The sequence below is a fragment of the Phyllobates terribilis genome, unplaced genomic scaffold (genome assembly GCF_046119375.1).
Source record: "Phyllobates terribilis strain yellow unplaced genomic scaffold, ASM4611937v1 Scaffold_11__3_contigs__length_659146591, whole genome shotgun sequence".
NCBI classification, from domain to species: Eukaryota; Metazoa; Chordata; class Amphibia; order Anura; family Dendrobatidae; genus Phyllobates; species Phyllobates terribilis.
In genome coordinates this window covers 437,286,674-437,314,399 of record NW_027362771.1, presented here as the reverse complement: position 1 = coordinate 437,314,399, position 27,726 = coordinate 437,286,674, and the positions used below count along the sequence as shown (strand labels likewise).

The 27,726-nt window shown below is 42.9% G+C and overlaps 1 protein-coding gene across 2 annotated transcripts in view; it reads left to right on the top strand.

The window, feature by feature from the left end:
• Positions 1–27,726, top strand: part of ARNT2 (aryl hydrocarbon receptor nuclear translocator 2) — a 121,049-nt gene that overhangs the window by 78,897 nt on the left and 14,426 nt on the right. For both annotated transcript variants that reach the window (XM_073653234.1, XM_073653235.1), the window contains 4 exons: positions 9,099–9,175; positions 11,209–11,343; positions 11,653–11,727; positions 14,396–14,547. In XM_073653234.1, coding sequence (XP_073509335.1) covers positions 9,099–9,175; positions 11,209–11,343; positions 11,653–11,727; positions 14,396–14,547 — 439 coding nt within the window. The remainder of the gene's footprint in view (positions 1–9,098; positions 9,176–11,208; positions 11,344–11,652; positions 11,728–14,395; positions 14,548–27,726) is intronic.

Sequence of the window (27,726 nt, the reverse complement as noted above, 5' to 3'; positions counted from 1 at the left end):
TTTCAGGATATATCTTCCTTTGTGGACAGGGTGAAAATGTGCTACAAAATTCAAATATGTTGCATATAAGTGGTATATATATATATGTCATTGTACTGTACAGTAGTTGTGGAATTCCGATACCCGTTCGCATGGGGAATCTGCAACTAATCCACTGTGTGTGCATAATGCCTTAGGATTTCTGTGCAGTCATATTATAGCGTGCTGGGAATTGAAGCCGGGAGCAGATGGTTTACGGTACCTTTAATCTAGTGGAAAACCACACAGTGCCACATGGTAGCGTCAGTGGCATACGATAAGCTGTGCTTGGATGCTGCATCTGTATAGGCACACAGGTACAGGTCTTCGGGTTCTTTCTTCCTGCTGGTGATCATTGCCCCCCTATAACCTGTAGAAATTCCTGAGTTATGGCGTGTGCTGTTTTGTCCTGTGGGAAAAGCGATTTTGCTCAGAAATCCTATATATAGCCTTGTTTAGCCTGCAGCCAGCAGCCCCTTCTCTAATGCATGGCAGGTGGGAATTCGACGTTCCAGCACACGCAAAGGATCACTTATGTTACATTGTTTGTGTGTTCAGATCGGAACAATCCCACTGATGTGAGGTCATCTAGAGTAAGACCCCCTAATGGAGCAAGCTCAGCTTTATCATGAAGAAATGTAAAAACTGTAGGATGGAAACAATTCGGGCAAATGTAAGCAAATTAAATTCCTTATTGTCAAGGACGGAGGTCACTAACTAATTGAACTCTTATTCTGTAAATTAGTGTTGCATTTTTTCCATTCAAGCTCATTACCTGTAGTATATATTACAGAAATGGCCACTAATATGTTTTTTGCAGATTAGTTTTTCTGTATAGATAACAACACATAATATTGTTAGAGGATGGCCATTTACAGATAGAATAGTTTTGATGTGCTAAAAATCTTCACCTAGACCGGATTCACATACAAGGTGATTTTAAGCCTGAGAACGGACCGCATTGCAGGACTGGACAGCGGTCTTCTGACCCTAATGAGACAGTCTTGTATATGTCTGAGACTGTCGAGCTCTGGTCAGGAGACCTGTGTCCGGTCCATGCATCATGGTGCAAACTAGAACCGCAAAATGCGGATTGTAAATTCGTTCTACAGTTCAGTGACCATTGTTCATTCTCTTTCTACCGGAGTAACACAGACTGGTTACTTGGGACTAGCTGTTTAACACAAGGTTGAAAAGATTGGTTGTTAAGCCATTCAAGGCAATTAGATTATGGAGACAAATTTGCTTAATCTTTATTTAGACCCAATAGAGCCAAAAATATGCACTAGTTTTGCTGAGAAGAAGGCAGAAATTTCTTAAAGTGAACCGGTCAGGACAGTTTTATTGCCAAAACTAGTGATCTTGCTGTATAGGATGTGGAGCAGTAAAAATGAAACCTTTTTTGTAGTCATTTGATGTGACAATGCTGAGAAATTGAGCTTTGAAGCCCTTAAATGCCTTGGGAGCATGTCAGTATACTCCGAATACCTTAGCACGCCTCCAATGCTCTACCAGGCTAATCTGCATGTGGCTTTAAAGCTAGGTTCCTCCGTGCTGGTGTGTTAGATTACTGCAAAAAGGTATCATTTGTATTGTTCTAAGAAAATAAAAATGTGTCAACAGTAAAATCACCGTCACAAGTTTCCTTTCAAGACCAATATAGTATTTAGCACAGAGCTGAAGGCAGGAACGTGGCCTATGCCCATTATAGTATGGTTATAGGAGGTCTCATCATCTAGTCGTGGTTCAGATTAGTGGCTGATATATATATAGTTTACAATTATTCCTACTCTCACCAGGAATGCTCTCCTGCGATTAACTTCTATTATAGAAAACAATGTATGCTTTAAAGGGGTTGTGAAGAACTGTGATATTGGACCTCTATCCGCTACATCCGCCAATCAGCTGAAGTACACAAATAACAGAGCTGGAACACCACAGCGCCATACTCCATGTGTGGCTATTCTTGGGTACTGTAGTTCAGTTCCCATTGAACTGTATAGGTTTAATAAGTCCTATTCACACACTGCATAAATTGATCAATGCAGTTTGGAAATATTTTACACCAGTTCTTGTTGAAGTGTGAGCCCTCATTACCCCCAAGTTGCTGGTGTGACACGGTTGGGGAGGCGGTTTTGATGGAAGTGATTATACACTGTTACCACCATAGAAAGGCCTGTTCAATCTGTGGTTTAATAACATGATGGACTTTTTATATGCTTATGTAAAAGAAGCACTCCACACATTTTTCCCCTAATCCTGTTTAGCTATCTATGTATTGTAGTGCAAGTGCATTTATATATTTACCGATCGTCGTCTTCTCCAGCGCCGCTCCGCTTCTAAGTCACGTCATTGCTCCTCTTCTTCACCAGCTCATACATGGACCATTGGGTGTAGTGCTGCTACTTTCTCAAGGTAAGCCTATGGAACCTAAGAACAAGGCCCATAGACTTACATTGAGAAAGCCACATCCGGTCTACACATAAACCCCTGTGTGATTCGGCAAGCCGGAATTTAAGTCATGTGACTTAGTAGAGGACCAGAGTGGTGCTGGAAACCGGAAAAGATGGCGATAGGTAAGAATATTAATGTATCTAAACTGCATTACATAGATAGCTAGGCAGGATTAAGAAAAAAAACTTGTTGGGCGTGTTCCCTTAATGTTCTACATTGCAGCAAACCCCTGAGTAAGTGCTGCAGTTTGTGTCAGAGCTGTGCGCAGGAGTCTGCATGCAGCACAGACAGCACAGCTCCTCAGTACGGCTTCACGACCCGGTGCCTTGCCAGACAGCTTCTGCAGGACTCCATGTGTGCTGAGATTTCTTCCCCGAGAACCAATGCTTTTGGGAGAAAATACTTCTGTATATTTAGTGTCCAATTGGACATATTTTCTTCAGTCAGACAGTAAAGGAGTCCAATTTTTTTTTTTTCTGGCAGAATTTAAAGGTATTCATCAGAATATACTTGTGTGTGTAATTGGAGGCATGCGCAGATTCAGTAGAGGGCTTCTGCACCTCTGTGCCAACCCCAGTGCAGCACCTTGCAATATAAAGACACAATATGGCCACATGCATGAGCCCTTTGGCTTTATATTTGTCATAAACGGACCCAAGTTATGACATTAGATATCTCTGTAAAAATGAAATAAATGAAAATAAAAGGAAGCGTTTGGAAAAAGCACTGTGATTAGTTTACCTTCCAGCTCTAGGTTTTATTACAAGGAGGTGGACTCGGACATTTGCCCTGTTCGTGACCAGGTATTTGGGCCAGATGGATTCAGCATGGTGAAGCGAATGTTGACTGCGAGTGAAAACATCTAACGTTTCCAAACAACACTTAGCTGAGAACCCTTTATGGGAAACCAGATCTTTCTCACATGTAACTGGTATTCAACGTCTAAATATGTCCCTTCATATTGTGTTCATCTTCGTACTACAATAACCATACATATCTGGCACGCTGGCCGCACAGTGCACGCCAGGCCCAGAGCTGCTGATTTTCCGTTGTGCTAAACCCCAGATTCCGAGCAGCGGTTGTCCTGCCAAGACTTTCTTTTCTAGGCTGTTCTTTAAGCGTCCTGGATTTATTCAGCAGTAGCATGAAGAAAGTCCCTTAAAAGGAGAGTGTAACTGAAATCACATCTGGCGTGCACAACAAAGCCACGGCCTGCAAGCCATACTTGTGTTAACTGTTTATGAATCCTAAGTAGTGATGAGTGAGCGTGCTCATTTAACCCTTTAACCGAGCATGCTCAGGTGCTTACCGAGTATCTTCGGTGTGTTCGTATATTATGTTCAAGTCCCTGCGTTTGCATGATTTACGGCTGTTAGACAGCCTCAACACGTGAGGATTCCCTAACAAATAGGTAATCCTTGCATGTGTTGAGGCTGTCTAACAGCTGTAAATCATGCAGACGCAAGGACTCGTACATAATATACGAGCACGCCGAAGATACTCAGTAAGCACCCAAGCATGCTCGGTTAAAGGGTTAAACGAGCACGCTCGCTCATAACTAATCCTAAGATATGTCCCTTTGTATCCCTCCAATAGAAGGCTCACTCTCATGGGCTATATAAATACTTACCACTTATTTCTGGAAAGTGCTATATTCATTATGGAATTCTTAAATGATGTAGCTTGGAGGGACACTGAACCCAAAACCTCCAGTTTTTACTGCCTCTTGTATATGTGTACATCATATAGAGAAATTAGATTATGAGCCCCAAATAGAGACCGTCTCTATAGCAGAGCACAACCTTTTTTGGTCCAAGGGCCACGTTGTCACTGAACCAATCCAGGGGCCGCACTAAAAATTAAAGGGGTATTAAATTGTTTGACATTTGTAGCATATCAAAAGCATATACCACAAATGATTGATAGGTACAAATTCTACTTACAGGACTTTTACCTCTAAAAATCAGCACTTTAATGGTATGTTCACAGAGGTTTTTTTTACGAGGATTTAGAGATAGATTCTGCTCCTTAATCCACATCAAAAACGCAAATGCTCTTTCAATAAGTTTACAACTGATTTTAAAGGGAAAAGCTCCTTTAGTGCACAGAGTACTGCTTTTTTCACGTTATTTTGAACATTTCCCAGTAAATCTAATAGGAAGCTTATTGACAGAGAATTTGAAGCATTTTAATGTGGATTTGCATTCAAATCTACTTCTATATCCTTGTAAAAAAAACTATGTGAATAGGCCATGCGTGCACATGGTTCTCTACAATAGATCTTGGGTTTTGTGCTTACTGCCTAGTGATTCAGAACTCCCATAAACTACAGTGGAGCGAACACCAGACACCGCAACCTGCCTGACCCACATACTCCTTTCTGGAGTGCCAAACGGGCTACGAGACCCCATTCTCTTGGTGTATGAGGCCCCCAGAGATGCCTACACAGGACACCATGAATACTTGCCAGTCCCTGCTCCTCAGCTGCCGGCCATTACTCTTCTGTGTGTGGCTGCCCACATATAGGTAACCTATCAGGCAAGTATTTTTCTGTCCATATGGTTGCACAGAATGGCATCGTGGGCCACATGTGACGCCCGGGCTGCAGGTTGGGCACCTCTGCACTAAAGCACTACAGAGTATATTGGTGCTATATAAGCAATGCAGAATAGCTAATGTTTTTTGACTTTGTGCTAGTAATCCCATTAAAGAAGCTAACACGCAGCTCCCTCCCTGCCTTTGATCGCTGTGTAGAGGGAAGAACAAATACATAGCTGTGCTTATCTCATGGGTACAATAGATCATCATTATTACTTTAAAAAAAACTACATTGAAAAAAGGACTACAGTTAATTTAAATAGGAATCGTGTTTTTTTTGTTTTGTTTGTTTTTCATATCAATCCGTCTGTCAATCTTTATTATGATTTAAGTAGTCTCTGGTGCACATTGTATAGAGCCTGTTCTGCAGAACATAGGAGCCGTACAGATCCATGTAGCCTCCGTGTGCTGCGATACACGTGGACATATATTCTGGAAAATATTGGCCATATTTATCAATACGATCTAATTTTAAGACTGTGCAAACATAGACTAGACGGTCCTAAACTGTGCCAGTTGTATCAAAGTGGTTCATGCTGTTTGATCAATCTGGTGCATCTTTAGACCATGTGGTCCAAGATTACACTAGTTGGTTTGTAAACTTAAATGGAATGAAAGGGTTAATTCTGTGCCGTCAGTAGATCAAGGATGGGAGATATTTGGTATCCAGAAATACAGTTTATTTGTCAACGCGTTTCGAAGTTCAAAACCTCTTCATCAGGACAAACCACAATTGCTTTTATTGGTATTTCATTTTTTTTTTTGTTGGTTTGTGGCAAAAATCTGCAGTAAAATGTTGTCACATTTTTATTTGTGCACGGTGTCCTATGCTAAGGCAATTGTCTAAAACACATAATATGTTTCCATGTATATGGCACCTACATGCCACAGATTTTATTCTGTTGAAAACACCTCTTCATGAAATTGGAAGATTACAGAGATATAATCGAGGCCCCATGTCTTTCTATGGGAGCCTGGGAGTCCTGCTTCTCTTATGTGCGCAGCTATTGGAATTTTCATAAGCAACGAAAAATGTTCCGAACAATCTGCCCACACAAAACCGTCAGACAGTATTGAGTATAGTACAGTGTTAATGTCTTAATACTTTGTCATGTGTATTGCTAATCTACAGCGCATAGGGCTATAATTTTACAAATAATGTATGGTGGTATGACATCATATTTTAAAAGAATCATCTAGTATAATCTTCAGGATAAAGCATTTCCTGCTGTGATTATCAGAAGTATCGGTCAATTCCCACTTCAGATATCATATGCAGTCGTGTGTCTGCTGCCTGTTTAATGCATCCGCACCGGAGGACCTGAGGTGAATTCTAAAACTTCATTTATAGTTCACTAGGTGAAGCATTTTCCATTTCGAAACCCCCGTAGCTTCTACTGCTTCAAACATTTGGTTTAAATAAGACCATGAAAAAAAAAAGCAACAATTTGTTATAGATTGGGCCGACAGGCTCCTGGCGTACACTGCCACTCCTGGACTCATCTTATTGACGGAGACTATGACTGGTACTTATTAGAAGAAGAAAAGTTGATTTGTGGATGCAATATTTTACAGTAGTCTGCTCATTTCATTTGTACATTCTCCGCTGTAGACAATCCCTAATTGTTAGACTTCCCTGAGCTCATAACTAACCTCCAGCAATCAGCTGTAATTTGTATGAAAACTCCACAATAAGCATTCAGCTTCCTTATAGCGCCACCAAGAGGAAAATTAACCATTGCACAGTGTCCATTCAAATCAGTGGGTTGTCTATGCATGGCAGGACCTCCAGAGAGAAGGCTCGGTGCAACATCCCTCCATATTGCCCAAGAAGTAAGGATCTAATTTCCTAATAGAATACATTTTAAACATGTTTTCTAGTTTTTATCTGTGCTAATTCTGACTTGAAATGACAATTTCTATATGTTATAAACTAGAGCTGCAGTATGAGAACTAAAGACACTTCCGGGTTACTATGGGGACGATTCATCAAAGCTTTTACACCAAAAAAGTGGCTGAAAAGCTTTGAAAAGTCACAATTTTTTTGGCAACAATTTTGCTACATCATGCCATTTTGAATCCGCTCCACCTGAATAGGTGGAACCTAGGAGGGGTCGGGGCGTGGTCCCTATCAATTCATCAAAAGTGCCAGCAAAAATGTACAGCAGAAATGCTACTCCAGTCACTGACTGGAGAAGCATTTCTGGAGTGGCACACGGTGATAGACACCACTCAGAAGTGCCATGTAACCCTTAATGAATTCATCCAGATAGAATAGTGTACGCGAATCTTGATGAATCGGCATTTGAGTGTCTTTATAGATATCAAAGAACGTTTCCACCTGGGGTAAAGAAATCACCATTTAGCTAGATCTATTTCTGCCCATCTTCCTTGCATACAAATTGTTTATAATCCTCTTTACAGATCCCACAAGGATTGTTCCTCAATGTAAATCGCAAACTGCATGGTTATGTATTGAGGCATTTCCCAGTTTTCATTGCAGCATAGTCAAGGCCAGGACAGCCCCATGTAGCCTCCATGCTGCAGAGATATTTTACACTAGAGGCAATGCTTCCACCTTCCAATCAAACAACCCGCATGCAACTATTTTTTGTCACGTAGGATTCTATATAAAAAACTCTATACCTTCATATAAAATTAAAAAAGGAATAAGGAGATATATCATACCTACCTGCATTATAATGGGCAAATTGATGTATCTCCATGCCCACTTTGGTGGGGTTTTCTTCTGCATCTTGTGCTCTCTTCCCTTGGACTGTTCTGGCACAATTGGGACTGTCGGTAATAGTAGGCCAGCGTAGGCAGCATAATGTGCCGCAAGTTGTAATACTTGGAAACCCACATTACAGCCACTATTGTTTCTCACCCATTTCATTATGAATCTGCTAAAAATGTTGATGAACTTGATAGAACGTTGCATAAATTTGTATAATTTTTGTTTATTTTTGATGGAAAGCTATAGAAGATCATTTACTATATTACATGGAAAAGACCGTAATGGGCATCCTGCTCCTTTATTTAACATGACGCAGTGATTAAAATATTCTTCCTTGACTTGTAGGTATATGACATAAGGTATCCAGCTACAACTCACGACCGCGTATTGCATGTGGTCTAGCTATAGTATGTATACACAGAACAGCCCCTTTGAAGCTATGTTTAGCCGAATAACTGTGCGCCAGCTTTGTGCAATCTGGGAGATCACAGTGATTCCCGATGCGTAGTGAGCTCTTAATGCCCCTACACGGAGTAGAGGAATTAATTAGTATGGTCAATCTTGAAGCCTTTCTATCAATCAAGATGGGCTCTGGCTGAATCACACTTGTGCCGTCACTGCTTAACTTGAAGCTTTGTGAAATGAGCTTGGAAAAAATGCTGAAGCCAGCTCCACCGAAGAAAAGCTGCATTTTTTCCAAATACATAACAGGAAGTTTGGATGGCTCCAAGCAGTACAGAATTGCATGTGATAAAAATACCTCTAATGAGACACAAATGTGCTCCATCGCCTCTGATTTGCTACCAGTAAACAACATTCTTGAGCCGTGTGTCTGCGGAGCAAGGGACCCAAGCTTCTCCTATATCCCAGGCAGAGGGTGCATTAATCCTACCGTGTCTTCCCATGACGCATTACTACCGCCTTATTGTGACACATTAGTAGACGTAAAGGTTCCGCTACATACAGCGGCTAAATCATTTCTCAATTACTGTCCAACCACGGTTCTATAAATATATTGTGGGTGTATATGAGTGTGTAGTACGCACTACCTACATGCTCATTCCTTGCAGACTAAGTTTAGTAACAAAACATGTCAATGGAAACTAACTCCAAACATTCTTTATATTTGCACATATAGAACGTCATTTACAGAACAGCCATGCACAGTGGCATGTTGTTGGGAAAGCGGTTATTACGAAAGTTACATTTTGTGTTTTATCTGGGAAAAGACTTGTTTCTTTATAGAAAGCAATGGATTATTGTTCTTTTATCCCCCTTTTATTTGTTACAGGTATGACTATCCCTGAAGAAGATGTTGAGGTTGGACAAGGTAGTAAATATTGCCTTGTTGCCATCGGAAGACTGCAGGTCAGAATGCTATTATTACTGGAATTAAAGGGTTATTCCAAAGATAGTAAGGATAATGAACTGGGCAATACTAAGAAAATTCTGAAAACATGATTTGTTGGTGGCTCTTAATTGCTAGGTGTCTGATTGCTGGGACCTCCAGAGGCTGGTACGTTATCCCCTAGCCTCAGGATTGGTGATGACTTATTATCTTGGGAATAACCCTTTCGCTTATTACACGCCTCAATGTGTGTTAATAATTCCGTTTTTGTCCAGCGTTCAGGTACATACACTGTATGGACAATATTATTTGGTCCACCTATACATTATACCAACAGGAGCTTTTGTGAGATCCTATTCTAAATCCATTGGGATTTGCTGATAAAACCTCTTCCACACTTCTGGGAAGGCTTTCTACAAGAGTGAGTTGGAATTTTTGCCCATTCATCCAGGAGCATATGAGGTCAGATATTGATATTGTATGAGAGGGCCTGGCTCGCAGTCTCCGTGCCAGTTTACCCCAAACTTTGTGATCAGGGAGAGCAGAGACAGCGCTCTCCCTGCTCAACACGTTCACTCTTCACAATGCACACGGACAGTGCGCTCTGTCGCCGGTTTGTCACTTCTCATTAGAGCCGGCGAGAAAGCTCTGTCACTGTGTGTTGCAAAGTAATATTGCACAGGGAGCTCATACTAAACATGCAACCAATGTATAATCAGTAGAGCAGGGACTAGCCCAGCCCTTGAAAAGGACGACACTGATGACGCTTTGTTTCACGGTGGGGAAAGCAGTTGCGGCAGTGACCACAGCCCTGACCCCCTGATGACGTAATGTTTGAGTATCCCAGCATGCACTGGGGATTCTCAAATGAAATGTCGTTAAAACAGAAGTTAGAGAAATTAGGTGGAGCAGAGGGGGAATTGGAGAGCATTTTATAATAAAAGTGTATTAGGAAAGTGATTAGAATATTACATTTAGTAGTTGCTTTGGTTCCTACCACTCATAGCTGATCATCAAATACTTAAAGGGACTGTCCAATACTTGTACATCCCCATCTTAATCACCATGTTCCCACCTTATAAAATGATAAGAGCTATACCCACTTCCAGTGCGGATATCATTCCACATTATGTCACGCAAACCCTGCAGCCCGTTAGCACTCTTCGAACGTAATTATCATCCAGAGGAAGTCTGAGCTTCGGCTGCTCTCTCACTTCCTCCTGATGCCTGATTTGTCTGAAGTAGGGGAGAGTGAAGCGGTTGGTGGTGGCTGCTGGGCTTGCGTGACTTAACTATGTCACGTGAGCCCCTGGAGAGCCAGTGCTGAAACAGCGCCGCCACCGAAGGGAAGTACAGCTATTATTATTTTATAAGGATGAGGGGGATATGGTGATTGAGAAGGGGTTGTTTTTAAGCAATATGTTGTTTTTAAGCAATGTTTTTATCTGTGTGCTAGCAGCAATCTGGAATGCGGCAATATGCAGGTTCTCTGGCAATGAAAGGGTTACTAGTGCACAGGGATTCACAGAACATTGGTAATAAATACTTTTTACTGTGATAATGCAACTTTAAATTATTACCTTCTTGTTACAATGGTGGCTCTTATTACAGTACCATACTAGAATTCCGTGATCTCTTTACTACGAACCATTCTTTTACAAAGGCAGATTGCCTGGCTAGGTGTTGGATTTTATACACTTGTGGCCAAGTGTATAAAAATCAGAAAAAAAAACAGAAAAAAAACCCAGAATTTAGTGATCAAGAGGTGTGTCCTAATACTTTTGTCCACATAGTGTATGTCTCAGCCAGTGTTAACAAAAAACTGAGTATAGTAAACTTTTCATCATGTCTTCATCCACCACCTAGTTTTAGACCACCATTGTTCTGTTTTCTAAAAATACATTTTTTTCTTCAGCCTTCTGTCAGTCAGATGCATTTCATTTTGTATTCATTTTTCACACACATGCACTGATACAGTCATAAGGTCTCTGTATTATTTCTGCCACAATGCATATATCATGGGATAAAGTTTAATACTGACTTACTTTTTCAGGTCACAAGTTCTCCTGGGAGCCTGGATATGAATGGAATGTCTCTTCCCACCGAATTCTTATCACGACATAGCACAGATGGAGTTATCACGTTTGTCGACCCTCGCTGCATCAGCGTGATTGGGTACCAACCACAGGTTAGTGGTAGGACCTTTTGCCATCTGTTCTATGTCTGAAGTGTAGCAAGCAAATGCATGTTGGGTGAGGGTTTATTCTAGTGTAATGGCTTGTGTCACTCTTCGTCTAAAATTACTGCTTTCTATATATTTACTGTTTCACGGTCCGCGCCTTTAATCAGACTTTGGACATTTTTGTTGTTTCTGCATTACTGATTTAGAATTTATGTGGCCTAGATTTCTACTTTACGTTTTAAAGAACCTGAAACGCTATAGCTTTTACCAAGACACTATTTACTATTAGAAAACAACTTTTTCTTGTCTGTCTAGGATCTTCTGGGAAAGGATATTGTTGAGTTCTGCCATCCTGAAGACCAAAGTCATCTTCGAGAAAGTTTTCAGCAGGTACATGGTGTTGACGGACATTGAAAGAAATCACATTCAAAGTTATTAAAAACTGATGAAGAGGTTTTTGTGTATATCAGGGTTATATGATGTGCTATTTCCCATGATACCTCTGGTTTTGCAGAAAGGGCAGCATTTCATTACATTGCTCTTATCTAATGACAGGCAGTGACTCCTACTTTTCCCTGATGCGGCTTCAGCCTGTATGTCCTGCCTCCTGCTGGTACTAAGTGTTGTTCCTGACAGTTTTTCGATGTGTGAAGCTGCATCTTATAGAAATACACTGGATATTTAGCAAACAGCACTTAAAGAGATAGACAGGCAGTGTGGGTTATGAAAGTTTTCATAGTTCTGCAGATTATTCTATGAACTAACCTACTATATCATCACTGTACTATATGTAATTCAGAAATTATATAAGGCAAATTTTTGAAAACCCTATGAAAGAAAAACATATTTCCAAATAGCACAATATGCTCATACACTGGTCTGATGCATATTCCAAAATTTACTTTTTTTGCACTACATTGTCCACTTTACATATAATATAGGTTACTGGTTATTTGTAACCTGACACTTTGCCAAACTTGTTAGAAAGTTTAACTTTACATCTAATTCTTTAAGATAGATGCATAGATAAATAATATCCAGATGTTGAAGTGTAATAGAACATCTGCTTTGTATAATGCCTTTCCACTGGCATTGGCATATTTACATGTCCAACTTTGTATATGAACCTACACTATTATATTCTGTGCCTGTAAAATGGGAACAATCTTCTTTCTGAAGTAAAAAAAATCCAGGTGCGCTTGTGCAAGGTAGCCTTAAGGGTATGTTTGCATGTTGCAAAGTAGGGCATGGTTTTAAAATACGATGTAGACGGAGTTTCACTGTAACTTACAAATGTACCCTGACAAATATATGCCCTTACCTTAAAAATTAGCAGATGGTCTTTGAGCCACATAAGGCTAGGTTAATACTTTGATTCCCTGTTTGTCGCAGAAGTGGTCACCTTTTTGGCTTCCAGATTTGACCAATTACAATACAGAGGAAACTACAAAAAGTTTTGCTGCCAATTTCTAGGATACTTTTGAATCAAATTTTTGTGCTGCGTGTGAGCACAGTCTAAGAAGAGTATCGCACATTGTGTTCGACATCTGTCAAAGTTGAGCTACTTATTGAACCTCATATATTAATGACTGGAAGGCCATATTTGTTCATGAAGTTAAGGTTAAAATGTTTCCTTCATGGAGCATATGATATTAATGACCTATCTTTAGGGTAGGTTATTAAAATCAGATCAGTGGGGATCCAACACCCAGCACCTCATGAATCAATTGTTAGTAGCTCTGGCGTCAGCCGGACATAAACATTGAATGAAGCTGAAGAGGTACTGCCAGGTACTGCATATCAGGGACCAGAGCACACAAATCTGATATTGAAGATTATCCAATGGACAGCACAGCAATATGATATTCCTGGAAAGACCCTTTACATGTCTGCAATGCATAGTTATTAAAGCTGTATCCCTAAAGCCAAACACAGTGAAAGGCTTATTCCCAAAATATCCAAAGGATAAGGGATAACTTACTGATTGCTTGTGGTCCAACAACTGTAACAGGCAGTGATCCCAGGAATTGGGCTCTGGGACCTGGTAAATGGGCTCTGCAGAGCTCCGTCTTGGAGTAGAGGTGTGAATGCTCATTAGCTGCTCCATTTATTGTCTATGGGACCTCCAGAAATAGACGAGTGCTGTACTGTGCTTTATCCAGCAGTCCCATAGACAATGAAGGCAGCAAAGCTTGAGCAAGTGCTCCTCTACTATATTCAAGACTGGGCTCTACAGACCCTGGTTCCTAAGTACCAGTGACCTCTTCTTCAGACCACTGGCGGTCCCAGCAGTGGGACCCTCAGCAAGCATTAACAAACAAATAAAGTTGCACGCTGCAGTGCTAAACCATGTAAACATGACATATATGACATTTGAATAGCATTACTGCTCTGGATAATAAGATAACAGGGAGATACTTAGCACACTCTCCTAGGCTAAAGCCTGCATTTACGGGTAGGTGGGATTCTGCTTCAGTTAATACCGCCACAAGCTGGAGGATGGAGTGCTCAGTCAGAGAGCCAATATACAAATAGCAAAAAGACTGACTTAGCACATAATTTGGCCAGTTCATGCATGCCCAGCAGCCAACAACAAGCCGATCTCTGGTTTGCTGGGAATCTATGGAGATGCTAAGCATCTGCCTTTTTTTCTTATTATCCAGAGCAGTAATACTATTCAGTTGTCATATATTTCATGTTTACATGCTTTAGCACTGCAGAGTGCAACTTTATTTGTTTGTTATGTATAGAGACGGCTGCTCTTAGTTCGCACCTGTATACCCCAGTTTTCTGATTTGGAAGTGACAGTCAGTGTTTTTCTATTTGTATATCAGCGAGCATTAAGTTTTGGATACAGGATAGCTTACTATTTTGGAAATAACCCTTTAACAGTACTACCAAACCTCTACAGGTAGACAGGTGACACCATTATGAAATAGTTAATATACTGTTTCTACAGAGTGACAAGCGTGTTGGCACTGTTAGCTGTACAGCAACATGAGTGATATATTGTATAGGAGTTGTCTATTCTGTTATAATGTAATATGTCTTCCACTAGGTGGTGAAGCTTAAAGGACAAGTGTTATCAGTGATGTATCGTTTCCACACTAAGACTCGAGACTGGATGCTACTACGCACCAGTAGCTTCACTTTCCAGAACCCGTACTCTGATGAGATAGAATACATTATCTGTACAAATACCAATGTGAAGTAAGTTGTCTGCGGACAGTCTGCAACCCAGTCTCTTACAGTATTTTCCTATAATATTATTTCATATATAATGAACATAAATGTATATGTGGTATATTATTTTTTTTTGTTATGCTTTTCTTATATAGTGCCATTAATTCAGCAGCTCTTTACAGATACGATCATCACTGTCCCCATAGGAGCTCACAATCTAATTTCCCTATCATTATCTCTTTGGAGTGTGTGAGGAAACCGGAGAACCCAGAGGAAACCCACGCAAACGCAGGGAGAACATACAAACTCCTTGCAGATATTGTCCTTGGTGGGATTTGAATCCAGGACCCCAGCACTGAAAAGCAACAGTGCTAATCACTGAGCCACAGTGGTGTAAATATGACACAATGTGCAAAGATATATACAGTGGTATGAAAAAGTGTTGCCCCCCCTTCCTGATTTCTTATTCTTTTGCATGTTTTTCACACTTAAATGTTTCTGATCACAAAACAGATTTAAATAATAGACAAAGATAATACACAAAATGCAGCTTTTAAATGAAGGCCTTTATTATTAAGGGAAAAAGAAATCCAAACCTACAGGGCCCTCTGTGAAAAAAGTGATTGCCCCTAAATTTATTAACTGGTTGGGACACCCATAGCAGCAACAACTGCAATCAAGCGTTTACGATAACTGGCAATGAGTCTTTTACAATGCTCTGGAGGAATTTGGGCCAACTCATCTTTGAAAAAATTGTAATTCAGCCACATTGGAGGGTTTCCAAGCATGAACAAACAGATGGCCGGACATTCTCCTTCAGGATTTTTTGCTAGACAGCAGAATTAATGGTTCCATTTACCACAGCAAGTCTTCCAGGTCCTGAAGCAGCAAAACAGTCCCAGACCATCAAATTACCACCACCATACTTTACTGTTGGTACGATGTTCCTTTTCTGAAATGCTGTTACTTCTACGCCAGATGTAATAGGACATACACCTTTCAAAAAGTTAAATTTTTGTCTTGTCAGTCCACAATGTATTCTCCCAAAAGTCTTGGCGATCATCAAGATGTTTTCTGGCAAAACTGAGACAAGCCTTTTTGTTGTTTTTGCTCAGGAGTGGTTTTCATCTCGGAACTCTCCCATGCATGCCATTTTTGCCCGGTCTCTTTCTTATGGTGGAATCATGAACACTAACCTTACCTGAGGCAAGTGAGGTCTGCAGTTGCTTGGATGTTGTTGTGGGGTCTTTTTTGACATCTTGAATGAGTCGTCGCTGCGTTCTTGGGGTAATTTTGACGGCCAGCTACTCCTGGGAAGGTTCACCACTGTTCCATGTTTTCGCCATTTGTGGATAATGGCTCTCACTGTGATTCGCTGGAGTCCCAAAGCTTTAGAAATGGCTTTATAACCTTGTTCAGATTGATAGATCTCAATTACTTTGTTTCTCATTTGTTCCTGAATTTCTTTTGAGGATCTTTTGGTCTAACTCACTTTGTCAGGCAGATTATATTTAAGTGATTTCTTGATGGAGAACAGGTGAGGCAGTAATCAGGCCTGTGTGTGGCTAGGGAAATTGAACTCATCTTCTCAAAGATGTGATGAACCATAGTTAATTTATGTTTTAAGGGGGGCAATCACTTTTTCACACAGGGCCCTGTAGTTTTGGATTTCTTTTTCCCTTAATAATAAAGACTCATTTAAAAACTGCATTTCTCCTTCCTCCATGACGTCACCACGGAGAGAGGGGATCCGCCCTTCAAGGACAGGGGGACCTACAATGGCGTACCTGTGAAGAAAGGCATACCTGAGGGGTGCTAGAAGAGTAGATCGTCGTGAGATGCCAGACCGGCACAGGCAGCGGGGGTTCCCTGCCTCGGCTGGTGCTTTAGCCTGAAGCGCCACCCCTGCAGCGGGCCTCCAGGGTGGCGGGGAGATGCGGCGGTCCAAGATTGGGGTTACCTTCCATTGGCGCTCCACGGAGGCAGCATCTGCTGCGGGCCTGCTGCCTCTCCCAGGACTTCCATAGCCTGCTCCGGGAACTTCTGGGTTCCACTGCGCATTCGCGCGCCAGGCGCCTCTGTATGGCGTGGGCCGCAATGCATTAATGGGAGGTCAGCTGGCGCACGCACGCCGGGCAACTCCGTATGACACGGCGTCGGGTGCGCGCGCGCGGTCTTTATCAGGTCGCGGCATGTGGGGCGCTCTATAAGCTCCAGGGGCCATATGATTAAATTAAGTTAATTAAATAAATTAACGCCGGCGACCAGCTGGAGGGGGAATGCTCTAGGGGTTATATACCGCCAGATAGCGCTGGGAAGTTGCTTCTCAGAAAGCTATGGCAGTCTCCCCATTAGCCATGAGTGAGCAGGAGCAACAGGAGGTGCAGTCTCTGCATCCCCAGTCACCACAGCAGCAGCAAAGGAAGAAGCAAGAGAAGGAAGCAGGACGACAAGAAGACCCTTCCCATCATGACGAGCGTGGTAACAGTGGAAGCGGGCGTTCTGGCAGGTCGCCCCAGCGCAACAAGGACTCCAGTGTGGCGTCAACCCCAAGAGAGAACCCATCTACGAAAATGGTTCCTCCTCCTAACCCGCTACTCCTTCTTCCATAAGGATGGTAAGTGATCTTCGTGAAAATTCACTTTTTAACTAGGGTCTTTCTTTATTTCTCTTCTCTTATCAGGGTAGGAAAAGTGCGGGCAAGACTAAACACAGGACCTGTGCACTTTGCGCAGAAGAGTTAACCACTACATGGGTGAAAAGACTCTGTAGCTCTTGTATAGGGAATCCCGCTGTAGCAGCCACATGTACATCCAGATCCCTGATGGTCTGGCTAGACCAACTAGAAACATAGCTAAAAGAAAAAACATCCAGGGATACCATACTAGGCTCTATCCCCGTAATGAAAGGGGCAGCTGCCTTCCTTGCTGGCGCATCCGCTGACTCAGTTAGGCTAGCGGCCAGGACAGCCGACTTCTCTAACGCAGCCCGGCGAGCTCTCTGGCTTAAATGCTGGCCAGGAGATCTCCAAGCAAAATCCAAGTTGTGCGCCACTCCCTGTGAGGTCGAACTCTTGTTTGGGCATACGCTTGATGATATTCTCGACAAAGCTGGGGATAATAAAAAAAAGTTTCCCTGTCCTCTCCAATACCTCTTATAGAAAGTCCTTTCGGAGAAGGAAGTTTATCCACAAGAAGCCCCCCAGGGACCAGTATAAGTGGGAGGATAGGAAGAGGAAGACTAAAGGGTTCATGTTCAACAGACCCTCCAGTGACAACAGGAAGCCCTCCCAATGAAGGTTTTCCCTAGGTGGGGGGGAGGTTATCGCTCTTTCTCCCGACCTGGGAAAGGATATCCAACAGCTCTTGGATCCTAGACCTAATAAAATCAGGTCTAAAATTTAAATTTCACTCAATTCCCCAACCAAAGCGGAATAGCTGCAGTGCACAAGAAATAGGCTGAACTGGATGGACGCTTGTCTTTTTTCGGCCTTATAAACTATGTAACTATGTAATTTCATCATAAAACCCAAGAGGTCCTCAAATGTGGAACAGCTAGCATTAGAACAAGAGATTCTAGGCCTCATAGGGAAAGCAGTCAAGAAGTCCCTGCCCAGGAAAAAGGCAAAGGATTCTACTCCCCTCTGTTCCTGAGGAGAAAAACAGATGGGACTTGCATAACAATTATAAACCTGAAAAAACTGAACAAATTTCTGAAGGCTCAATCCTTCAAAATGGAAACAATAAAGACATCAGTAAAAATGTTGTTTCCAGACTTTTTCATGACTGTTCTGGATCTGAAGGACGGCTATTATCACGTCCCCATCCACAAAAATTCCTAAGGGTAGCAATTCCGATGGGGGGGAGATGGGGGGGTGTAGTCAAACACTATCAGTATACGACTCTCCCATTCGGTCTAGAATCAGGAGTGTTGTCTCCCGGCAGAGAAAATTCAGAAAATCATGGCTCCGATATCTCGAGTAAGAGACCACCCTTCTATGACTTTGCAGAAAGCCATGTCCGTCCTAGGTTCCATGACTTCCTGTATTCCGGCCGTCCAATGGGCTCAGATGCATACCAGGGATTTGCTGTGGGAAATCTTGGGAGCTGAAAAAATCTCTAAAAGGGCACTTAGAAGGTCAGCTAACCTTGTCCTCAAGAACCACACTTTCTCTAGAATGGTGGATGAGAATAGGCAATTTAACCCGGGGTGTTCCATGGGTGGTCTCAGTGTCTCAGGTCCTGACCACACACGCAAGCCCCACGACCAGTTAGCTCAGGGGGTCTGGACAGAGAACCTAAGATCAGTATCCTCCAACATGAAGGAGCTACTAGCAGTGAAATTCGCCCTTTTAGAATTCTTTAAAACTCTGAAAGGTCACCACGTAAGAGTGTTCTCAGACAATCGGACAGTAGTAGCATACTTTAATAATCAGGGGGAATCCGGTCCCGTTCTCTAATGCAAGTAACAAAATCCATCTTCCTGTTAGCCGAGAGCAATCTGGGGTCTCTATCTGCTCTCCACATAACCCAGCTACGACAGGGTGAGTAGGAACTGAAACAGTCAGTATTCAATCAGATCACAGAAATGTGGGGACTTCCTAACATAGAGCTATTCGCCAACAGTCAGAACAGGAAGGTAGAAGCGTTCTGCTCAATAGACCCCAAAGGAAACACAGTAGCATTAGATTTCTTCATGATTCCATGGAACCACCCTCTGGCCTATGCTTTTCCTCTGATTGCCCTGATTCCGGCAGTTCTGAGGAAGATCAGGGAAGACAGGGCAAAAGTAATCTTGATAGTCCCCTTCTGGCCGAAGAGGACGTGGTTTTCTTGGCTGAGGATGATGTCCATCTCCGACCCCTGGGTACATCCGGAACTTCCCGATCTTCTTTTCCAGGGACCGGTCCTTCATCCTCAGGTAACAAACTTGCACATGACAACCTGGAATTTCAAAGGGCTCTCTTAAGGGATAAAGGATTTTCCCTGAACTTAATCTCTACGTTACTAAAAAGTAGGAAACCCGGAACTACCAAACTTTACGGGAAAACTTGGAAGAAGTTCCTTTCATCTTCTGGTTCTGAGTTAGAAGGTGGGGTTCCACTAACAGCCATTTTAGAGTTTTTACAAAGGGGGTTGGAACAGGGTCTAGCCACAAGCACCTTGAAAGTTCAAGTCGCAGCACTAGGGGCTCTAAACAATTGTGACCTGGCCAGGAATCGATGGATATCCAGATTCATCAAGGCATCACCTAGATCTAGGCCCATACCCTCTCGGAATACTCCTCCTTGGGACTTAAACTTAGTCCTTTCAGCTCTAACCAAACCTCCCTTCGAACCTTTGGCAGATATATCTCTAAAATTCCTATCCTTTAAGATATCACTCCTAGTAGCTCTTACGTCATCACGTATGGTCAGCGACATACAGGCTTTATCTGCAGGCCGTCCTTTCACACAAATCTTGGAGGATAGAGTTACTCTTAAAACCGACCCAGCCTACTACCTAAAGTGGGGTCACGTTTTCATAGATGTCAGGAGGTCACCCTCCCTTCTTTTTGCCCTAATCCCAAGAACAAGGGAGAACACCTACACACATTAGATATTAGAGGGTGCCTAATCCAGTACTTAGAGGCCACACGAGAGTGTAGAAAGGATAAGGCTCTCTTTGTGTGCTTCCAGGCACCTCGGAAGGGACAAAAAGCTTCCAAAGGCACATTGGCAAGATGGATAAGAGACGCCATCTTCCTGGCATACTCAAGTGGAGAAGCCGTCCCGGAGAATCTGAAAGCTCACTCAACAAGGGCGGTAGCTGCCTCCTGGGCGGAAAGAGCCTCTGCCTGGATAGAACAGATATGTAGAGCTGCAACTTGGTCTTCCCCCTCTACATTCTTCAAATACTATCAGCTGGACCTAGCCTCTTCCTCAGACCTTACTTTCAATAGAACGGTTCTGGAAGCAGTGGTCCCTCCTTAACTATTCTGCAATTCTCTCCGTGGTGTCGTCATGGGGGAAGGAGAAAGACATAGTTACTTACCAGCAACAGGAATTCTCAGAGCCCATGGCGGCACCTGTACATTCCCTCCCTTCACGTGTGGGTGTGCACACTTATTTCATTATTTATATGTAGTCACATGGTGTTCCTGGTAATCTCCATAATAATGTTGAATATTGTGTTATTAATCCGGAGGTCCTCTCGTGCTCTGTAAACAACTGATGCGGAAGAGAGGTGCCGCCCTTTTTATCTGTAGGTTTCCTGTCCTTGAAGGGCGGATCCCCTCTCTCCGTGGTGCCATCATGGGCTCTGAGAATTCCTGTTACCGGTAAGTAACTACATCTTTTGTGATTTACTTGTGTTCTCTTTGTCTAATATTTAAATTTGTTTTGTGATCTGAAACATTTAAGTGTGACAAATATACAAAAGAATAAGAAATCAGGAAGGGGGCAAACCCTTTTTCACACCACTGTATATGTTTAAGTGGTTTGTCCTGCCAGTTACAGGAAAAAAACAGCTTTTCAGAACAGTGCAATAATAAAAGAAGTAATACCGTACCAATCACCTGGCACTCATAATCCTGTGCTTTCCAGGTCCCTCATCATTCTCTTCACTTCGTGCCCCATCTAGACAGACGTGTGACCACTGCAGTTGATTACTGACCGCAGCGGTGCACTGCCTATCACTGCTAGAGCAGATTGACTGCTGAGGCCACATGTCTGTGTAGGTGGAGCAGAAAGTTCGCAGGCTGGGGACTATGGACTATGAGCAGTGGTGGATCAGTATGGTGAGCATTACTTCTTTTATGTCTTTAAACCACACTGAGTGTTTGTTTAGAAAGTGTAAGTGGCTGGGTAACCCCTTTACATTACTTGTAATGTAGTACAAGCGATAATAAATATATGTTTAAATATAACACATATTGCGCATAGTGTTCTAGCTTGGTCCACTGTTATATTATTCAGACAAAAGATGTCTTTGACTTGGCATTAGTGTTGAGGGCTGCATGCAATATAGCCATGACACTTAGAGCAGCTGAATCATAATGTGTGCGTAGCTTTAAGCTGTCACTTTAGCTTGCTCACATAGTCGATATTTTACTGTTCCCAATAAGACATATATTCATTTGTATTAAAACACAAAGTCAAGTCTGTGTATGACACGTAATTCCTACAATTGTTCTCTGCATTCTGTAAGTAATTTAGGTGTGTCCATGACGCGCCCCCTGGGCCAGTGCTGTAGTGCGGCGCGCGTGCGCGCGGGGAATACCCGGAGCCGGATCCGATGGGGGTAGTAGTCTTCGTGTGGCGGTGACCCGGTCCGTGCCCAGGGTGGTCAAACTAAGTGGCAGTTATTGGTATGATGGTATTAGTGTCCGACTACGCCACCCGTTGAATGCGGCTATGAAGCCGCCGCTGCAGGGCAGTCCGCTGAGGCCGGTGGTACGGATGTGCAGCGTGGATGGTATAACCCCCAACGGGAGGGGTATGGCCTCAGGGCAGAGGATGAGGTTGATGTTGGGAGTGATGTTGTGGATGTCCCAGCACTAATGGTGCGACAAGGAAGCACGGAGACGCGAGGGTACAGTTCAGGGTCTTTACTGATGGTACAAGGCAAATTCCCCCGGGAGTACTGGCTAGTAGTTGGGGCCTGGTTAGTCTGCGAGTAAGCCGGAGTTCCCCTGGCCAGGTGGAGTTGTAGGCCTTCCCGTTAGTCTGTACCCTTCCTGGCTACCCTGCTTTCGGCGGTTACAAGTAGCCCACGTCCCTGGGTATACCGTGTGGTGCTCACCCGTATGGCTGGTGACCTGGGGCCTCCTGTTAGCCTCCGCTCCGGGATGGCGGTGCTGGTCCCTTCGTTGTGACTGAGCCTCCGGGCTTTTATGGCCAGAGGACCTGGAATCCCCTGCCGGATGGATTCTGCTGCTGGGTATATCTTAGTCCCCACAGCCTCGGACTCCTGTGTCCGGTTTTAGTACCTTCTCCCAGGGCGAGCTCTGCACAGCTCCAGCCCCTGGCGCTTCTCCTTGGCTCCTACAGAGCTCCTGATGTCTGTCTGTCCCTGTTTCTGCGTGTCCAGACCAGACTCCGTCTCTGTCTGGAACTCCTCTCTCTTAACCCTGCCTCAGCCCCAGTTTATGTAGGGGAAGTTCTTCCCCTCCCAGGACTGGGCAGGAGGTGTGGCATGCTTAGGATTCCTGCCCAGGAGACCTCCCACCTGCTCACAGACGTAATACTGCTATTACTGTGGAAACCAGACCCCTGGGGTGCCACATTCACACATATAAAGTAAGTACCGTATAGAAAACCATCTTTCAGTTTAAAAATAGGGACATTATGATTTCCAATATCTGTTAAACAAATGTTGAGCAGTTTGAATCTTGGTAAAGAATAAGATATGCCTCAGATACTTTCTAGTACACTATTCTCTTTCTATACCCAGACTTGTACAAATATCTGGTGAGGTCTCCACATTGTGCTGACTCTTCAGTCTTCACCACACAAGGGAAGCTTTATGATTATGCGATTAGTTCTGAGTGGACCACATGGATGTCTCTTCCTCTATATACACAGAAGCAGAAAAGCAGAATGTCATTGATGTATAAGAGAACATAGATTACTTGTGCTGCACCTATGTGCGCAATGTTTTAGTATTCACACTTTGATCTAATATTCCTTCAAATAGTTTAAGAGTTGTATTACTTTTTAATATTCTGGAAACTTGATCTGACCCTTTACATCTGCCATATACTCATGCTAGAAGCCCTGTACTTGTGTTAGTTAGAGGTCATCAGGATAGATATACTATAATATTTCCGAGAGTTGTTGATAATGGTGAAGAATTGGAGCTCCAGGTATGTGAGAAGGTTACAGAAACTTTTATTATACAATATTAAATCTTTGCCCACACAACTGAAGATCCCCTTTTAAAGGGAACTTATCATGTCTAAAAACACTATTTACGTGCAGATATGGGGTTAATCTACAGGTAAATGGCATTAAAATCCTGCCTGGCTGCCTTACCGGAAGAGAGACTACAGTGAGGAAAGGAACTTATATCCACTTCCAGTCATCGTGGCGGTGCATGGAATGACTACAGCCACTGCTTACTACAGAGTGCGGCTGTAATGACGCCCCCGACAGCAGGGCTGTGGAGTCGGAGCCCATTTTGGTGGAGTCGGAGTCGGTATAAAATGGACCAACTCAGACTCCTAAAATATATAATAAATTGGGTACAGTAGTTCAATGCAATTTGTGGAGAATATTTTCTCATAAGAATTTAGGAAAGTTCTAAAATGTCCTATTCCTGATCTAAGGGTCTAGACTTTTAGCTGAGATCAATCTGTGCTACAGTAAATTTATCAATTAAACATGAGCCATGTATGAGGGAGTCGGAGTCGTGGAGTCGGAGGTTTGGCTTACTGACTCCACAGCCGTACCCGACAGTTTGATTGACAGTCTGCTGTACAGCGTATCTATTTATATAATAAGGTGATTAAATAAAGTGCAGATGCAAAAAAATGTTTCTTCATATAAGAAGAAAAGCAATTGTATCATATACTTGTGCCAAAAATGATTTCCTAACTGTAGCCATACAGTGGGTACGAAAAGTATTCAGACCTCTTTAAATTTTTTACTCTTTGTTTCATTGCTGCCATGTGGTAAATTCTAAAAAGTTCTTTTTTTTCTCATTAATGTACACTCTGCACCCCACCTTGACTGAAAAAAAACAAATGTAGAAATTTTTGCAAATTTATTAAAAAAGAAAAACTGAAATATCACATGATGATAAGTATTCAGACCCTTTGCTCAGACACTCATATTTAAGTCACATGCTGTCCATTTTGTTGTGATCCTCCTAGAGATGGTTCTACTCCTTCAATGGAGTCCAGCTGTGTTTAATTAAACTGGTAGGACTTGATTTGGAAAGGCACACACCTGTCTATATAAGACCTCACAGCTCACAGTGCATGTCAGACCAAATGAGAATCATGAACTCAAAGAACTGCCCAAGAAGCTCAGAGACAGAATTGTGACAAGGCACAGATCTGGCCAAGGTTACAAAATAATTTCTGCAGTACTCAAGGTTCCTAAGAGCATAGTGGCCTCCATAATCCTTAAATGGAAGAAGTTTGGGACCACCAGAAGTCTACCTAGACCTGGCCGTCCAGCCAAACTGAGCAATCGTGGGAGAAGAGCCTTGGTGAGAGAGGTAAAGAAGAACCCCAAGATCACTGTGGCTGAGCTCCAGAGATGCAGTAGGCAGATGGGAGAAAGTTCCACAAAGTCAACTATTACTACCGCCCTCCACCAGTCGGGCCTTTATGGCAGAGTCGCCCGACGGAAGCCTGCAAGACATATGAAAGCCTGCATAAAGTTTGCTCAAAAACACATGAAGGACTCACAGACTATGAGAAATAAGATTCTCTGGTCTGATAAGACTAAGATAGAATTTTTTGGTGATAATTCTAAGCGGTATGTGTGGAGAAAACCAGTCACTGCTCATCAGCTGCCCAATACAATCCCAACAGTGAAAGTTGGTGGTGGCAGCATCATGCTATGGGGGTGTTTTTCAGCTGCAGGGACAGGACGACTGGTTGCAATTGAAGGAAACATGAATGCGGCCAAGTACAGAGATATCCTGGATGAAAACCTCTTCAACAGTGCTCTGGACCTCAGACTTGGCCGAAGGTTCACCTTCTAACAAGACAATGACCCTAAACACTCAGCTAAAATAACAAAGGAGTGGCTTCAGAACTACTGTGACCATTCTTGACTGGCCCAGCCAGAGCCCTGACCTAAACCCAATTGAGCATCTCTGGAGAGACCTGAAAATGGCTGTCCACCAACATTCACCATCCAACCTGACGGAACTGGAGAGGATCTGCAAGGAAGAATGGCAGAGGATCCCCAAATCCAGGTGTGAAAAACTTGTTGCATCATTCCCAAGAAGACTCATGGCTGTACTAGCTCAAAAGGGTGCATCTACTCAATACTGAGCAAAGGGTCTGAATACTTATGACCATGTGATATTTCAGTTTTTCTTTTTAAATACATTTTCAAAAATTTCTACATTTCTGTTTTTTTTTCAGTCAAGATGGGATGCAGAGTGTACTTTAATGAGAAAAAAAATGAACTTTTTAGAATTGTTACCAAATGGCTGCAATGAAGCAAAGAGTGAAAAATTTAAAGGGGCCTGAATACTTTCCGTACCCACTGTATATATGCCCCAGGTATTTGTACACATGCCAACTGTCAATGCACGTAGGCATGTGTGTCTCCAGTCAATGCAACAGCAGGCACAAATGTACAAGGTCGCATGTAATAAGAAGCCATTATTACCTATGTTTTATCCGCGTTTCGTGGCATGTGTAGCGTGTGGTTCCTCCAGACCCCTGCAAAATTTTAGTTTCTCAGATTTTTCTCTTTAAGGTACATTTTTGAGTAAAATGTACATTGTTGTTTCAGTCTATAAACTACTGACAACATGTCTCCGAAATTCAAAGCTAAAAATTTTGTATTTATTTTCAGCAAATGATAAAGCAGGGGTCTCAAACATTGCTTCTTGCGGCCCGCAGGCACCATAGACCCCGATCGCGGCCCGGTCCAGGAGCTGCCGGCAGCTGCGCTTCAGTTCAATGTATTGCAGCGCAGAGACCGGCTCTCTGCACAGCAATACCAGTGGCAGCCGCTGGCCTATCGGAGGCCAGCAGCTGACATCTGCGTCCCAGCGCAGCAGCGTATGACGTCACTGACACGCGCAGATGTCAGCTGCTGTCCTCTGATAGGCCGGCGGCTGGCACTGGTATTGCTGTGCAGAGAGCCGGTCTCTGCGCTGCAATACACTGAACTGAAGCGCAGCTGCCGACAGCTCCTGGACCGGGCCACGATCGGGGTCTATGGTGCAGAAAGGACGCCGAGGGAACGGAGAACAGGTGAGAAGAATCTTTTTTTTTTTTCTCTTGTATGTGTAGAATGGCACAAGGAACAGTCCTCCAAGATGGGGACCAGGCTGGAGACAGTCCTAAAAGATGGGGACCAGGCTGGGGACAGTCCTAAAAGATGGGGACCAGGCTGGGGACAGTCCTAAAAGATTGGGACCAGGCTGGGGACAGTCCTAAAAGATTGGGACCAGGCTGGGGACAGTCCTAAAAGATGGGGACCAGGCTGGGGACAGTCCTAAAAGATGGGGACCAGGCTGGGGACAGTCCTAAAAGATGGGGACCAGGCTGGAGACAGTCCTAAAACATGGGGACCAGGCTGGGGACAGTCCTAAAACATGGGGACCAAGCTGGGGACAGTCCTAAAACATGGGGACCAGGCTGGGGACAGTCCTAAAACATGGGACCAGGCTGGGGACAGTCCTAAAACATGGGGACCAGGCTGGGGACATTACTACAAGAGGGGGACCAGGATGGGGGCATTCCTAGAAGATGGGGACATATCTACAATATGGGAACCAGTATGTGACATTACGACAATATGGGGCCCAGTATGAAATATTACGACAAGATGGGGACAAAGATGGGGGACATTACTACAAGATTTTGGCAGAAAAACTTCAAAATGAAGCATGAAAAAATATTTTGCCACTAAAAATGCTGCTTTATATCTAAACTAAACAAAAAAAGTGCATGTTTTATTATCGCCACATCCATAACGACCCAAGCTATAAAAAATAAAACAGCAAAAATGTTCAAAAGGTGTATAGAAAAAAAAATGGTATCACTAAAAATGTCATTTTGTCCTGCAAAGAATGCGGCCCCCCAAATTACATTTTTTTCTGTGTGCGGCCCATATACCCAGCCGAGTTTGAGACCCCTGTGATAAAATGTCAAAATACTAAAAAAGAAACAGTGCTTTCAGACCTCAAATTACTCATGTTTTAATTCGGGAACAGTTCAGAAATCAATATTTGGTGGAATAACCATGATTTTTAATCACAGCTTTCATGTGTCTTGGCATGCTTTCCACCAGTCTTTCCATGCTTTCCAATAGAAAACTGTTCAGCGGTCTCTTAATTTTTACCAGAGCTGTATATGTATGTCCGTATATACAGTACAGACCAAAAGTTTGGACACACCTTCTCATTTAAAGATTTTTCTGTATTTTCATGACTTTGAAAATTGTACATTCACACTGAAGGCATCAAAACTATGAAATACCACATGTGGTATTATATACTTAACAAAAAAGTGTGAAACAACTGAAAACAT